Source organism: Microcaecilia unicolor, chromosome 10 (assembly GCF_901765095.1).
Source record: "Microcaecilia unicolor chromosome 10, aMicUni1.1, whole genome shotgun sequence".
NCBI lineage: Eukaryota > Metazoa > Chordata > Amphibia > Gymnophiona > Siphonopidae > Microcaecilia > Microcaecilia unicolor.
Genome location: NC_044040.1, coordinates 196,410,760 through 196,424,772, shown reverse-complemented (window position 1 = coordinate 196,424,772; position 14,013 = coordinate 196,410,760). Strand labels below are relative to the sequence as shown.

Genomic DNA, 14,013 nt, shown 5'->3' with positions numbered 1-14,013 from the left:
TTTTTTTGTACACTCAATGTGTATGTACTGTGATACAGTCTTCTAGAAAGAGGTATCCTTTGGTGTACGTGGAGGGGCATAATCGAACGCCGCCGGCGATCTATGTTGGCTGCGGCGCTACAGCTGGCCGGAACCATATTATCGAAAAAGATGGTCAGCCATTTTTTTTTTTCGATAATACAGTTTAGCCCGGCCAAATGCCTTGGAGTTTGCCAGGTTTGAGATGGCAAGGTTTTTCAGCGATAATGGGAAAAAAATGCTGGCCATCTCCAGCCCGGCGAAATCCATGGCATTTGGTCGTGGGAGGAGCCAGCATTTGTAGTGCACTGGTCCCCCTGACATGCCAGGACACCAGCTGGGCACCCTAGGGGTCAGTGCGGCGGACTTCAGAAAAACCTCCCACATGCATAGCTCCCTTACTTTGGGTGCTGAGCCCCCAAACCCCACTACCCACAAATGTACACTACCAAAGCTCTTAGGGGTGAAGGGGGCAACTACATGTGGGTACAGTGGGTTTTGGAGGGCTTCCATTACCAGCACGTTACAGGTGGGGGGGGGGATGGGCCTGGGTCCGCCTGCCTTAAGTGCACTGCGGAACCCACTAAACATGCTCCAGGGACCTGCATACACACAGGCCTCTAGGACTTGTTGCTGCTGTATAACCTTGGCACACTAGGTGACACCTGAAGACTAATCTATTTGAAAAAGTCCTTTATTTGAATAAGCACGTTTACTCACAGTTAACTGCAGATCAGAGGTTGTGCCCCACTGGCAAAGAGTCTCCCTGGTACTGAGATTAGCAGTAGGTCAGATGCCCTCTTTCAGCCACATTCAAGGTAATAACGTTCTCTAACGTGGGTAACACATGAAAGGGATCTAAAACTGGCTTACAAAAATGGCCACTACCTCATGGACTACCGGAAACAAAACAGGGCACACTCTGACCCAGTTAGCAGGGGGGAAAAGCACCATGGGAGTAGAGCCCAGTACCCTACACCCACCACAATGCATTGCTAATGTGACTCTGCAGGGCACCTAACAGAAAAGGTGTCACACTCACCCGAGAGCCATATCACAACCAGGGAAAGGCTGTCGGAGGATACAAAACATTCTGCTGTCATGGAGGTGGGTACAGCATTTGAGGCTGGCAAAAAAGGTTTTTAGTTTTATTTTTTTTAGTATGGGAGGGGTTTGGTGACCACTGGGGGAGTATGGGGAGGTCATCCCCCATTCCCTCCAGTGGTCATCTGGTGAGTTGGGGCACCTTTTTGAGGCTTGGTCGTGAAAATAAAAGGACCAAGTAAACCCAGCGATATACTGCTTATCGCCGTTTTTTTTCCCCATTATCGCCGAAAGCCAGCCATCTGGTAGCCACACCCATGTCCGCCCATGTCCCACCTTCGCTTCGCCGCCGACACGCCCCTTTGAACTTTGGCCGGCAACGCTGCCAAAAAAGCGGCTTTCGATTATACCGATTTGGCCGCTTTTCCGAGATCGCCGGCCATCTCCCGATTTATGTCGGAAAATGGCCAGCGATCACTTTCGAAAATGAGCTGGATAGCTAAAGAAGATAAAAATTGGATTTCAGACTGTATGGTTTGTGACTGCTAGTCTAGATCCATTAAAAACATGTAGGCAGATAAAGACCATACAGCCATATCCAGTCTGCCCATCCATGCCATTCACTCTCCCTATCACTCCCTTAGAGATCCTATGTACTTGGTCCCAAGCACTCTTGAATTCAGATACTGTTTTCATCTCCACCATTTCAACCAGGAGGCCCTTCCACAAATTCACCAACTTTTCAGTGACAAAGTTATGTCCTCAGGTTACTTCTGAATCTATCCTTTCACCTTATTCTTATGACCCCCTTGTTCCAGAGCTTCCTTTCAATTGAAAGAGATTTGCCTTCTGTGCATTTATTAGGACTTATTAACTGCCTTTTTGAAGGAATTCACTTATGCCACGTAGATATTTAAATGTCTTATCATATCTTTCTTACTTTTCTTCCCAAGTATACATATTGACAAGTCTGTCCCAATATGCTTTATAACAAAGACCAAAAACCATTTTAGTAGCCACCCTCTAGACATCCATCCTGTTTATATCTTGTTAAAGGTGCAGTTTCCAGAATTGTACACAATATTCTAAATGAGGTCTCACCAAAGTCTTATACAGGGGCCTTATCACATCCTTTTTCTTACTGACCCTATGCACTCAAGCATCCTTCTAGCATCACCTTTTCTACCTATTTGGCCACCTTAAGGTCATCACATACAAATCACACTCAAGTCCCACTCCTCTTTCATGTGTAAAAAAAGTTCTTCCACTCCTAAATTGTACTGTTCCCATGGGTTTTTGCAGCCCAAATACATGACCCTGTATTTTTTTAGCATTAAATCTAAGCTGCTAAATTCCAGACCATTCCTCTAGCTTCGGTAAGTCTTTCCTCATGTTTTCCACACCATCAGCGGTGTCTACCCTATGGCAGCTTTTGGTATCTGCAAAAAGGCAAACCTTACCTGACAGCCCTTCAGCAATATCACTTACAAAAATGTTAAAAAGAACCGGCTCAAGATCTGAACCTTGCCACACACCACGGGTAACATCCTTTTCCTCAGAATGAGCTCCATTTACCACTACCCTCTGTTGCCTTCCACTCAATCAGTTCCTAACCCAGTCAGTAACTTTAAGGCCTATACCGAGGGCATTCAGTTTATTTGTCATCTATGTGGAACCGTGTCAAAGGCTTTGCTAAAATCTAAATGCACCACTTCTAGCGCTCTCCTTGATCCAAATCGCTGGTCACCCAGTCAAAAGAAATTAATCAGATTTGTCTGACAAGACCTGCCTCTAACGAAACCATGTTGCCTCGGGTCCTGTAATCCATTGGATTCCAAAAACGTTACTGGGTGGAATTTCTAACATTTATAGTTTTGTCTGAAGGCATTAATCTTTAAAGCTATCTAAGCCTAATTCATCCCTTTGAATGCCAAATCTGGTTAAGAAGGTTAAAAGAACAAAAGACTGAGTGAGACTGACATTTAATTTATTTATTGGAATTTATTAACCATCCATGAGGAGATTCACCCAAGGCGGTGAATGTATACACAAAATTGCTCTGTTCTGGTAGAATTCTGAGCACAGCATATAATGACTAGCATGTGATGTTTGCCAATAATTTTAGAGATGATTGTAACAAGAATCAATGCTGTATTACCCAGTGGGCAACATAGGCACAAGCTTAGGGGCCCGTCCCCATCGACTGACTGTTATAGGTGATACAGATAAAATTTATTTGAGCCATACATTACTGATCTATTACACATTTGGCTACCCCTTATAGAAACTCTGGCCCCTGCTGGCATGGTATAAATTTGTTTACATGCACACCCTAGCTACACGGCTCCTTGTCTATGATGAAACCCTCCAATGTCTCAGAGCAACTGATTGAGACATGACGTTTTGAGGACGAGAGTCTAATTTAAATACAGTACTTGAAGAGACAAATATTAATGGATACAAGAGTTCAAGTACAGTGTTGCTCAATGAGCGAGAGGTTTTCAAGCTATCCACAATGAATATGCTTGAGACAAATTTACATACATTGAAGCAGGAGTGAAAGAATATTGTAATGGTTAGTGCAATAAGCTGAGAATCTGGGGAACTGGGTTTGATTCCCACTGTGGCTCCTTGTGACCCTAGGCAAGTCACTTAACCCTTCATTGCCACTAGAGACAGAAATCGTACCTGCTTATAATAAATGTTAACTGTTTTGTTTGTACCACAGAAAGACAGTACCATCAGATCCCTTTACCGTTTAGCAAATTTGCAGATTCGAAGTTGTTAAAGTACATGCAGACTATGAGAAACTGCAGGAAGACCCTGGGAGTCTGGAAGACCAGGAATCCAAATATCAGATGAAAGTGATGCACTTTGAAAATAACAACCCACATTATAGCTACATGATCCTAGGTTCCACATTAGGCGTCACCCAAGGAAAAAGATTAGGTGTCATCATGGATAATACATTGAAAACGTCTGCTCAGTGTGTGGTAGCCGCCAAAAAAAGCAAACAACGTTTGGAATTATTAAGAAAGTAATAGAGAATAAAATAATATCATAAGGTCAGTCTCAAAAGAAGTTTGTTATAGTTGACTAAAAAAATGCAAATTATACAAATTCAATGGATAATCAACACACAGGCTCTGATATTCAGACCGCTGGGCTGTCTCCCGTTGTCAGTGCTGAAGCCAGATATTCAATGCCGAGCCATTTCTGGTGACCAGCAATGAATATCCTGGGGGTTTTTTCTGGCCGTTAGAAGATAACCGGCTATATCGATATTCAGACACAGCCGGTTATCTTTAAACCAGCCAAAGATATACCAGGGTTTGACACGGTCAAATATGACTGGTAAACCCGGTTTCACAAATCGGCAAATAGCCGGTTATCCCCCAATGAATATCGGTGGATAGCCGGTTAAGCGCTATTTTACCGGTCAGCATCTGTTCTGATCGGTTAAATAGAACAAAATATCAGGCGGATGGAGTTTTAGTAACTGAAGAATCACAACTTCTACAATTGTTATAAACAAGACCTTTTTTATTCTGAAAAAGTCAAATGTATGCAAAAATACAGCTTTTGCACAACATTATAGTGTTTTCTTTTTTTTTGTTTAAAGGGAAACATGCTGGCATTATGTACTAGCTAGCCCACTAACAGTCCATTTTGTTTTCATATGAGTTCACAATCTCTCTATATAAAAGGCAACCCCAACGTTCTGAAGCCTCCACGGAAGTTGAGGCGCCCGAGATATCCGGTGTGCCCTGGAGTGTCTGCACCGCCCTCGCGTCAAAACGTCATGACGTCGAGGGCGGAGCTATGACACTCGAGGGCCGAAACGGAAACGCCACAACGAACAAGGCAAGTAGCTTGGAGGGAGGGGGCCCCTTGCTAGCGCCCGTTTCATTCCGCTCAGAAACGGGCATTTTTTCCTAGTACTATCATAATTGGTGTAAAATGCTAACAGTACACAAAATTCAGTTCAGAGGACAAATATCCCACTACTACAACTTCACTGCCAGTGTTTTGACTTCCCTGTTGAGTGTTTAAAATTACCTTGCAAGTAAGAAAATATAAAACCATTGTCATAGCACATTAAAAATAGCAATATCCCAGAAAAAAAAATGTAAAAAGTGTAAAATAAAATCCATACCTGTATAAAATGCATACATCACTTTATAATATTCCCCCAATAACGTAAAAATAGACAGCAAATACAAATACAATTTATGAATGAGAGTTTTAAACTTAAGCAGCATATAAACACATCAACATGTGTAAAATTTCTGATTCTCCTCACTCAGAAGAGACACTTTCATAAAGTGTCCATGCCCCTTATCTTTTCTAATTGCATAAAAGAAGTGGATATCTCTTGATGAATCCACTTGTATGAACTCTCTCATCTGAAACCCACAATATAGACTATTAGGGCTCTGTTTACTAAGCCGCGCTATAGACGTGCTACTGTTTTTAGCGCATGCTAACGCTAGAGACACCCATAGGAATATATGGGTGGCTCTAGCGTTAGCGAACCTTAGTAAACAGGGCCCTTAGTGTTTTAAAAAATACAAATCACTTGGAGCCAAAGGTTAAATCAGCTCCTATGTTTCAACCCCAAGGAATGCCAAGTTCAGTCAAATACTTTTAGGATTTCTCATTTAAGACTTACACATTGAGGATTGCTATATGGCATACAAATGATACCTAAAAATGATCCTTTTTTTTTTCATTCATTTAAAACAAAATAGCGCTATGTCTTGCCCTTAGGATTTACAATGGAAAAAAAAAAAACCAGCAATCTTGGTAAGGCATCCTGGAGAAATAAAACCTGAAACCATGAGGCCCAACATACGTACAGGCTCATTTTCAAAGCGCTTAGACTTACAAAGTTCCATAGGTTACTATGGAACTTTGGTCTAAGTGCTTTGAAAATATGCTTCCGCATTTCCAAAAGAAACAAGGAAATAAGATGACAGATTCAGATCATTAGAAATGATCTGAAATTATATCCCTATTTTACAATGTGTTATCACTATCGAGGAACATGAGAAATTATTTGTAGGAAAAATTCATCAGCACCTCTACTAACACCAAGTTGCGTTCCATTCTAAACAGGCACAAAAATGTTTACTGTATGGACTTATTTTGGAGTGATCATCAACAAACCACTTAAATACGGTCTACTTTAAATGCCCTTGAGATAATATTTTTCATTAAAAATAAATGTAAAAAGGAGGGTAGTAGGGTTGGAGGTAGGCTCTCTCTGTTCTCGTTTCTTTATTTTTCACATCTTCAAGTGCTGAAACTTTTCAGGACTCTTAGGCGAATGCCACTCTAAATATTCTATCTGCATGGCAAAACAATAAAAAGAGGGATCAAAACAAACTTTAAAAAGGTAAAAATATTTGGCACTTTGCTAAGGTTAATCCGATATACACTTTTTCTTTAATTTTGAATAATTTAGCGAGTTCTCTGAATGGGATATCCCAATTCCCCGCTTCACATGGCAGTCCAGGATATACCAAATCCACTCACTATGCTAAAATTCTGACGCGTCTGGCTTGGCATACTCTTTATATTCTCTCTCTCTCTCTTATTTATATCACTGCCGGGCTTATGAGTGACTTAAAATCTTAACAGAACCTTCTATAGGAATATCAGTATGTAGACTAATAAAACTGGATGTCTGTCTAATTCACTGTCCCCTTTCCGAATAACCACACTTTTTACAAAATGCTGCATCCTCTTTCACTGGCTTGGAAAAAGGAATACAACAGGAGGAAACGGTTTACTACCTGTGTATTTTGCACCCAGTGCACAATTTTGCTAGGTGGAAATAAAACTATTCTAGCATCTCTGAAAACAACGTTTTATAATTGAAATAAAAAATCTTCAGTCACAGCTGCTTATTACTAAAGAAAAACCTGCTTTTCACATATGCGAGCATCCTCTTATGGTCTTGAATCAAAGCTCTTAATGGAAGGCCCTGGTCCACCTGAATCAGGGGATGAACATCTGATCTAACGCTAAGGATTGGGCCATTGCTTCCCAACGCCACAGGACAATGCTGAATCTTCAACTATTACTTCAGACAGAAGTAAATAAATAGGTAATGGAATTTAAATCCCACATCTGTCATGCCAGGAAGAACATAAATTAAGAGAACATTGTTTTAATGCTCTCTGAAATGCACGAAGCAATTATACAATGGCAGCTGCCTCTAAGTACCAACAGCTATAGTATGGTAGAAAAGGCTGCACATGGAAATCCAACAACTGAAATCAGGCAATATGGAGACACCTGACTGTTTTCATATGGACCTCCAAGTCAGCATGCTTAGGCGGCAGCCATGCCATGTGTTCATGCAGCCAGACATCTTGTCAACTAACTAGATTATGGAGAAGTCATTTGTCTCTTTTTTTTTTTTGTTCATATCCAGGCTGTACAAATATTCATGCAGAAGTACAATGATACAAGCTACAAATATCTTCTTAGGTTGCAGCTCAGACACATTCTTCAGCTGACATCAAGAGGGGGTTGATATATTCAAAACCTTCAAATTCCGACTGATCTATCTTCTTTACGATATCCCTGGTAAAATAGGAAAAAAAAAAAAGAAATTAACAACACAGGCAAGTCTGATATGGGCACTAACTTTCCTCGGTGAGGCTAGGCTTTGGAAAAAAAAAAGATTTAGGGGCCCGCTGGTGGGTGGGGGACTAAATAGAGAGACCCACTTCTAACAGAAAGGCTAAGGTGATAATTTTATTTCCGAAAGGCACAGCTGACTCCCAGGGAAGATATGTGATTGCTCATGTGTCTTTAAATAGGCAGCCACTTCTCATTTATAATATCCATCCACCCAATCAGTATGACAAGATTTTATTAAAAAAATAAACAAAAACAAACAGAAAAAAACCCCCAACTTTAAAGGAATTCCTCTGATAACTGTGTGTGTGTGTGGGAGGGGGGGTGTCAACTTCATCTTTTATCCACTGATAGACAAGCCATAGGACCTCTCTTCAGCTTTCGATCTTGTCAACTACTCATTCCTGACTTCGTTCTCTGGGGATTTCCGGCCTTGTACTTTCCTGGCTCTCCAATTATCTCTCTAATCATACCTTTCAAACTCACTCATTGGGGATTTTGCTCACACTTTTTAATGTTTTTCTTGCTCCTCTGCTCACAATCATTCAAGAACAAGACTGCACACCTTTGTGTTATGCAGATGACATCCAGATACTTTACCACATCCCTGACAACACTGCCTTTCTCTTCTCTCAATGTTTGTCTTACCCACATTTCCCAACGGTTACAGGACCATTTACTGTTTCTTTAATACTTCCAAATGTGAAGTTATCCAGTTTCCTTTCACCTTCCCTTCCTGTCCTGCAGTACTCTGAATAATCTCCCTCTCCCTTTTCAAGACTTGATCAAAATTCTCTATGTGCTGACTCTAAGCTTTCATTCAAGCCACAAATTGATTCAGTCATTCGCTCGACTCTTCACTATGCATTGTACACATTCACTCTGTCCTCTGCTCTCAACATCTCTACTGAACACCCTTCTCCTTGCTCTAGTGTCCTCTAGTTGGATTATTGCAACTCTCTCTAGGCTGGCCTTCCGTTACAACTTGTTCAATCTACCACTGTTAGGCATCTGCATCCTGCACGTTTCAATCATGTAACTCCCCTTCTCCATGCTGAACACTGGTTTCCTGTTTCAGCTCGCTTTCAGTTTAAAGATCCTTTAGTTTGTCTTTAAAGGCTGCTCTCCTTCTGCCTCTGCCTACTTAATCTTCCGATTCCCTATGTACTGACATGCACTCTCCGCTCTTCCTCCTCAAATCTCTTGACTCTTCTCTCAACACAGTCGTCCCCCCCACCCCCCCCACACACACACAATCTGGATATTGCCCATGAGACCTCCTTCGGTTACCTTGGTCCCTCCCTCTGGAATTCTCTCCCTGTACAACGCAGATTGGAGCGTTCTCTTCTCAAATTCAAATCTTTCCTTAAAACTCATCTCTTCTCTAAAACCTTCAATTCTCCCACCTCATAATCCATCCTTACTTTGTTTCCTTCCTTTTCACTCTTGCTATCTTAGTCTGATGTTGTAAACTATATAGCTGCCTTTACCAGCAATCTTCCGGTATATCAAGAATGGTGAATAAATATATTTGCACAGAATTTCCCATCTTGCGCAGAATTCTGACTTTCCCCACACAAAATTCTGTGCAGTCTGCTTTCTGGCTGCCTCCCTCCCTGCACACTCATTGGCTTCAGCACATTGGGAGCTTCCTGCTCCTCTGTTGGCTTGGTCCCAAGGTGGTTCCTGCCACATGGCTCTATGGAGGCCTGCACAACTCAAATAAACAATTGGGCCCAGGATGGCACAGAAACAGGAAGCAGCCCAACATGCTGCTGGGCAGCTCCTCCTTGTACTGAGCTGAAGCTGGTGACAGTGCAGGGAGGGAGGGGCTATAAAAATAGTAGATGAGGCATGGAGGAGGGGCTGGAATAAAGATGGAGTGAGGGGTTGTATAAAAAACAAGGATTAGGCATGTGGGGGAGGGGCTGGATAAAAGGGCTGGTGTGTGTGTGCAGGGAGGGGGATGGAAAAGGTGGATGGAGTATGTGTATGCCATGGGAATGGGGTGGAGGTCTGTAGGAAGGTACATGGGAAAGTGGTGTGGCTGAGGTGGTGGTGGGTATTTCATGCCTAGGGGGTGATCTGAATAAGAAAATTACCAATGAAGTGTTCAGAAATTTGCAGAATTTTTAATTTTTTTTGCACAGAATTCCCCCTGGAATAAAGTTACACTCTCCATCTAGTCTGGATATAGACTATACCAGTAGCTCGCAAACCTGGTCCTGGAAGCACCCCAGCCAGTCAGATTTTCAGAATCTGCATCCCGAAAACCCGACTAGCTGGGGTGACTCCAGGACCAGATTTGGGAATCACTGGACTACACCAAAGGGATCCCCATGTTGTGTGAGCTTTTAGGATTAGTAGATACTTAGGGCCCTGTTTACTAAGCAGCACTGTAGGTACACAAACATTTTAGCCCGTACTAAAGATAGAGACACCCATTCTATTCCTATGGGTGTCTATCATTAGCACGCGCTAATTTTTAGCACATACTAAGTTTGCGTGCCTACAGCGTGGCTTAGTAAACAGGGCCCTTGGAGCCTACTACATCCTAGGGCAGCAGTTCCCAAACTGTGCACAGTGGCACGGAATATTTTTCCCACCTCCCTCCTATCACCACCCAAGCCGCTATTGCTGTTTCTTTAGATGAGCAGCAGCAGCAAAACAAGCTGTGACCACCACGGGACTAGACTTTCCATACACGCTGCTGATGGTCCTGCCACCTCGGATGTCACTTCTTGATCCGGGGCACAGCTGGCAGCCGCATGAATGAACAGTCCTGCCATGCGGTGGCTGTAGCTTGCTTTGCTGCTGCTGGTGTGTGGGGGAAGGAGGACTAGAGAGGAGGCGAATGCTGGATTGGGGGGTGAAACAAAGATGGGGCTTAGGCTGGAAGGAAGGGAGAGAAGGAGAGCAGATGGAAGTGGGGAAAGAGGGAAGGCAGAGGCTGGATGGAAGGGGGGATAGAAAGAGGGCATGCGTGGGAATACAGGCGTCAGTGGCTGAAGCATGCCACCGATTTGTTTGCTGTGGGTGCCGTGACCTGAGAAAGTTTGGCAACTACTGCCCTAGGGAATAGAGACTTCACACATCTTTCCTGGGCTCATTCAACACAGTCCTGTATAGATTACATATTAATTTCAGCTAAATTTTTCCTTTATTATAGGAGGCCAAGATAGGATCCTTGGCTCACTGAAGGAACACTCCAGAATGAAATTAGTCTGCATAAATTTATACACCGACTTCAATAATCTTTTCTGTTTTTTTGTTCTTTATTCTGGGGTTCTAGACGCATGCAGAGGAACTTGAACAGAAGATCATTGAAGAAGCAACGCCACGAAGGCCAGCACAGGACTTCGGCTGACGGGGGTTGGGGTCCCCCGTCAGCACAGGTACTGGAGGGCGGCGGGGGATGGTTTTCGGCGGGAAGGGGGGGGGGTCGACAGTGTCGTGGAAGGGGGGTACAGGGGGCTGTAACGCGGGGGGTGGTGTTGAAATCGGATGGAGGTGTGTGAGGGGACATGCTCGTCAGGTGGGGTGGGGCGGGTTGGTGATGCGGCGAGGGGGGGGGTCTGTGTTGCCCCGCTCCCTGCCACTTGCTCCGAAGTGGCAGGGAGCGGCGCACTGACAGCTGATTCCCAGGCAGGTGGAGGAGTAGGGAAACACTCCTCCTCTTGCTTTGGAATCAGCTGTCACTGACGTCAGTGCGTGCCTGCCTAGCAGACCACCTCTGAGGGAGGCACGGTCCCAGGCACATTAGAAAGTGGGAATTATTATATAGGACAAAGGAGCATTTCAACAATTAACACTCTTTAATTTGCTCCTGTAAAAAGGGGGTGGGTGTTTAGGATTAGGTTTCTCAGACTCTGCCCTATCTTCTTTCCTTCTATGATCTGGCATTCTTTTCCTTTAATGGTTTCACTTTGTAACTGATTTGTAAATACACAAAAAGGGCAGTATATTAAGAATAAACCACAACCATGTTTAAAAATCGTTCAAAAAGAAGAATTTGCCACTTACTCATCATCTGGAGTGAGCTGAACAGGCTCATTGGTGAACTGGACATCAAAATTATCCAAACCAAATTCTCCACATATATTCGGTTTAAAGGGAGGGACCACTTGCTTTTGCTCCATCTAAAAATAAAGAAAAAGAAAATATTCAATGATATAGCAATAAATTAAAGGGCATTACCAAATAGGAGACAAAACCCAAACCAGAAGAATCACCACAATCCCAGGAATATGCTCTTAAGCACTGTACTCTGAAACTCACCCAACCCTTGATTTATGTATGTATCTATGTATTTCAGCATTTGTACCCCACATTTTCCAACTAGTGTAGGTTCAATGTGGCTTACAGTTAAGATTATATTGGAAGCGTAACAGAGGATATAAAACTGTATTGGAAGTGTTACAAGGTTCGAACACGGGCAAAGGTAAGATTATAAATGAAGTAGTACAGAACAGTTTAGGATCTGGCATAGGCAATGTTCAGATTCTGTCAGTGCTTCTAGACTGCGGTGCATAAGCCGGCTATATGAGTTTGTCAAAGCAGAATTTCCTGAATTTTCTCTTAGCAGTACCTACACATCAGGTGGGATGGCCTGGAAGCCTTTCAGAAGGCCAACCTGAATCACCTCAAGGTAACTGAAGTCAATTAGATTGTCCACTGTCTTTTGAAACCAAAATGAATTTTTAGTGATCCAATCAGGCTTCACCAGTCAGAAGACCTCCTTAAATGACATGCAACTCTATTACTATCAAAGAAGTTAGTCCAGTTAAGCCAGGGTGGCCAACCTTTATACACAGAGGAGGCTGCTTGAATTTCAGTACTATCCCTAGCGAGCCACATTACATGATGTCAGAACCGGAAACACACAGAGCTCCATAGACCTTCTGTGATACATAGAGCAAAAATTTAACTAAAAGCCAATGGAAACAAACTGCTAGAGTGGCAATTCTGAAAATATTTGTGAAATAAGAGTATTTAAATAAAATTAATTAAAACAGCCAAAACTGATTAATGACGTTTTCTGCATATACTTTCTATGGTTTCATGGACCGTATAAAATTCAATGGCAGGCTACCCCCACCCCCGAGTTAAACTGTACAACACTGATATGAAAAACAATTTCTAACCCGCCTCAACCAGCTAAAGACCTCTACTATCTTATGCCGATTAGGGGACTACTACTACTACTACTACTTAACATTCTAGAGCGCTACTATGGCAACAGACCAGTACTCCCTCAGGTTAGGTGTGAGATTCCATAATTGATCCTAAGAAGGTAGGTCTATATTTGACTTATTAATAAGGGATTTTTTTTCCTGCTACTGAAATTTTCACAACAGGTTTTGAGTTTTCAGACTCTAATCTTAGGAACTGCCCCTCTTCCCGCTGCATGACTGATGGAATCTTCTACCAGTGGGGGGAAAAAGGGAGTGTGCACAAACAGTAAAAAAAAACAAACAAAAAAAAAAAACAACCCAAAACCCAAGTACCTTTAAAAGACAGTGAATAGGGTGGCAAAAGGTGGATAGTGACCTGTGTGTTCTCTGTATTAGTCTATTTCAGGGATTCCCAATCCAGTCCTCGGGACGCACCAGCCCATCACTTGTCAGAATATTCAAAATGAATATGCATGAGATAAATCTGAATGCACTCTCTCATATATATTGTGGGTATGCTGAAAACCTGACTGCCTAGATGTGTCCTGAGGATAGTTGAGAACCCTGATGTATTTTATTGAGATTTAAATAGAATATATTGGATTGCATAATGTAACTTGTGTAATGTAAACTGGGTTTTTTTGTTTTGTTTTAAAGAGGAAAGTGGTATATAAGTATAATATGAACATAAGTTAATATAATAGCTGCCATGAAACACAGTTCTCTAAATCCATCAAATCTACAGCACTAAACAAGCCCCATCAGTTTAAAACAGTGAATTTAACTGATATGAAAAGGCTACATTTGCAGAACTAGGGAGACCTTCTTTTATCAATAAAACAGGCACAGTCAGGTCACCAGAAAATTCTAACAATTGGTTTCCATACCATGTCCCAGTCAACATTCCGGAAGAACGGATGTCCCTGAATGTCAGCAAATCCAGTCTGGGGATGACAACCTAGACGGTCCTTTGGATCCTGAACAAGGAGAGGGGGAAAAATAAATCCTTCTTTGAGAGCTGTCTGAACCAGGAACAGGATAGCATATATCTAAATAGTAACATAGTAGATGACGGCAGAAAAAGACCTGCACGGTCCATCCAGTCTGCCCAACAAGACAACTCATG

At 42.5% G+C, this 14,013-nt stretch overlaps 1 protein-coding gene across 1 annotated transcript in view; it reads right to left on the bottom strand.

Moving 5' to 3' along the window:
• Positions 1–6,253: 6,253 nt before the first annotated feature.
• The window catches only part of PRKCI (protein kinase C iota), a 63,789-nt gene continuing 56,029 nt past the window's right edge, over positions 6,254–14,013 (bottom strand). Inside the window, exons 16-18 of the mRNA XM_030216139.1 lie at positions 13,775–13,864; positions 11,737–11,852; positions 6,254–7,656 (exon numbers count right to left, since the gene is read on the bottom strand). Coding sequence (XP_030071999.1) covers positions 7,569–7,656; positions 11,737–11,852; positions 13,775–13,864 — 294 coding nt within the window. The 3' untranslated portion in view covers positions 6,254–7,568. The remainder of the gene's footprint in view (positions 7,657–11,736; positions 11,853–13,774; positions 13,865–14,013) is intronic.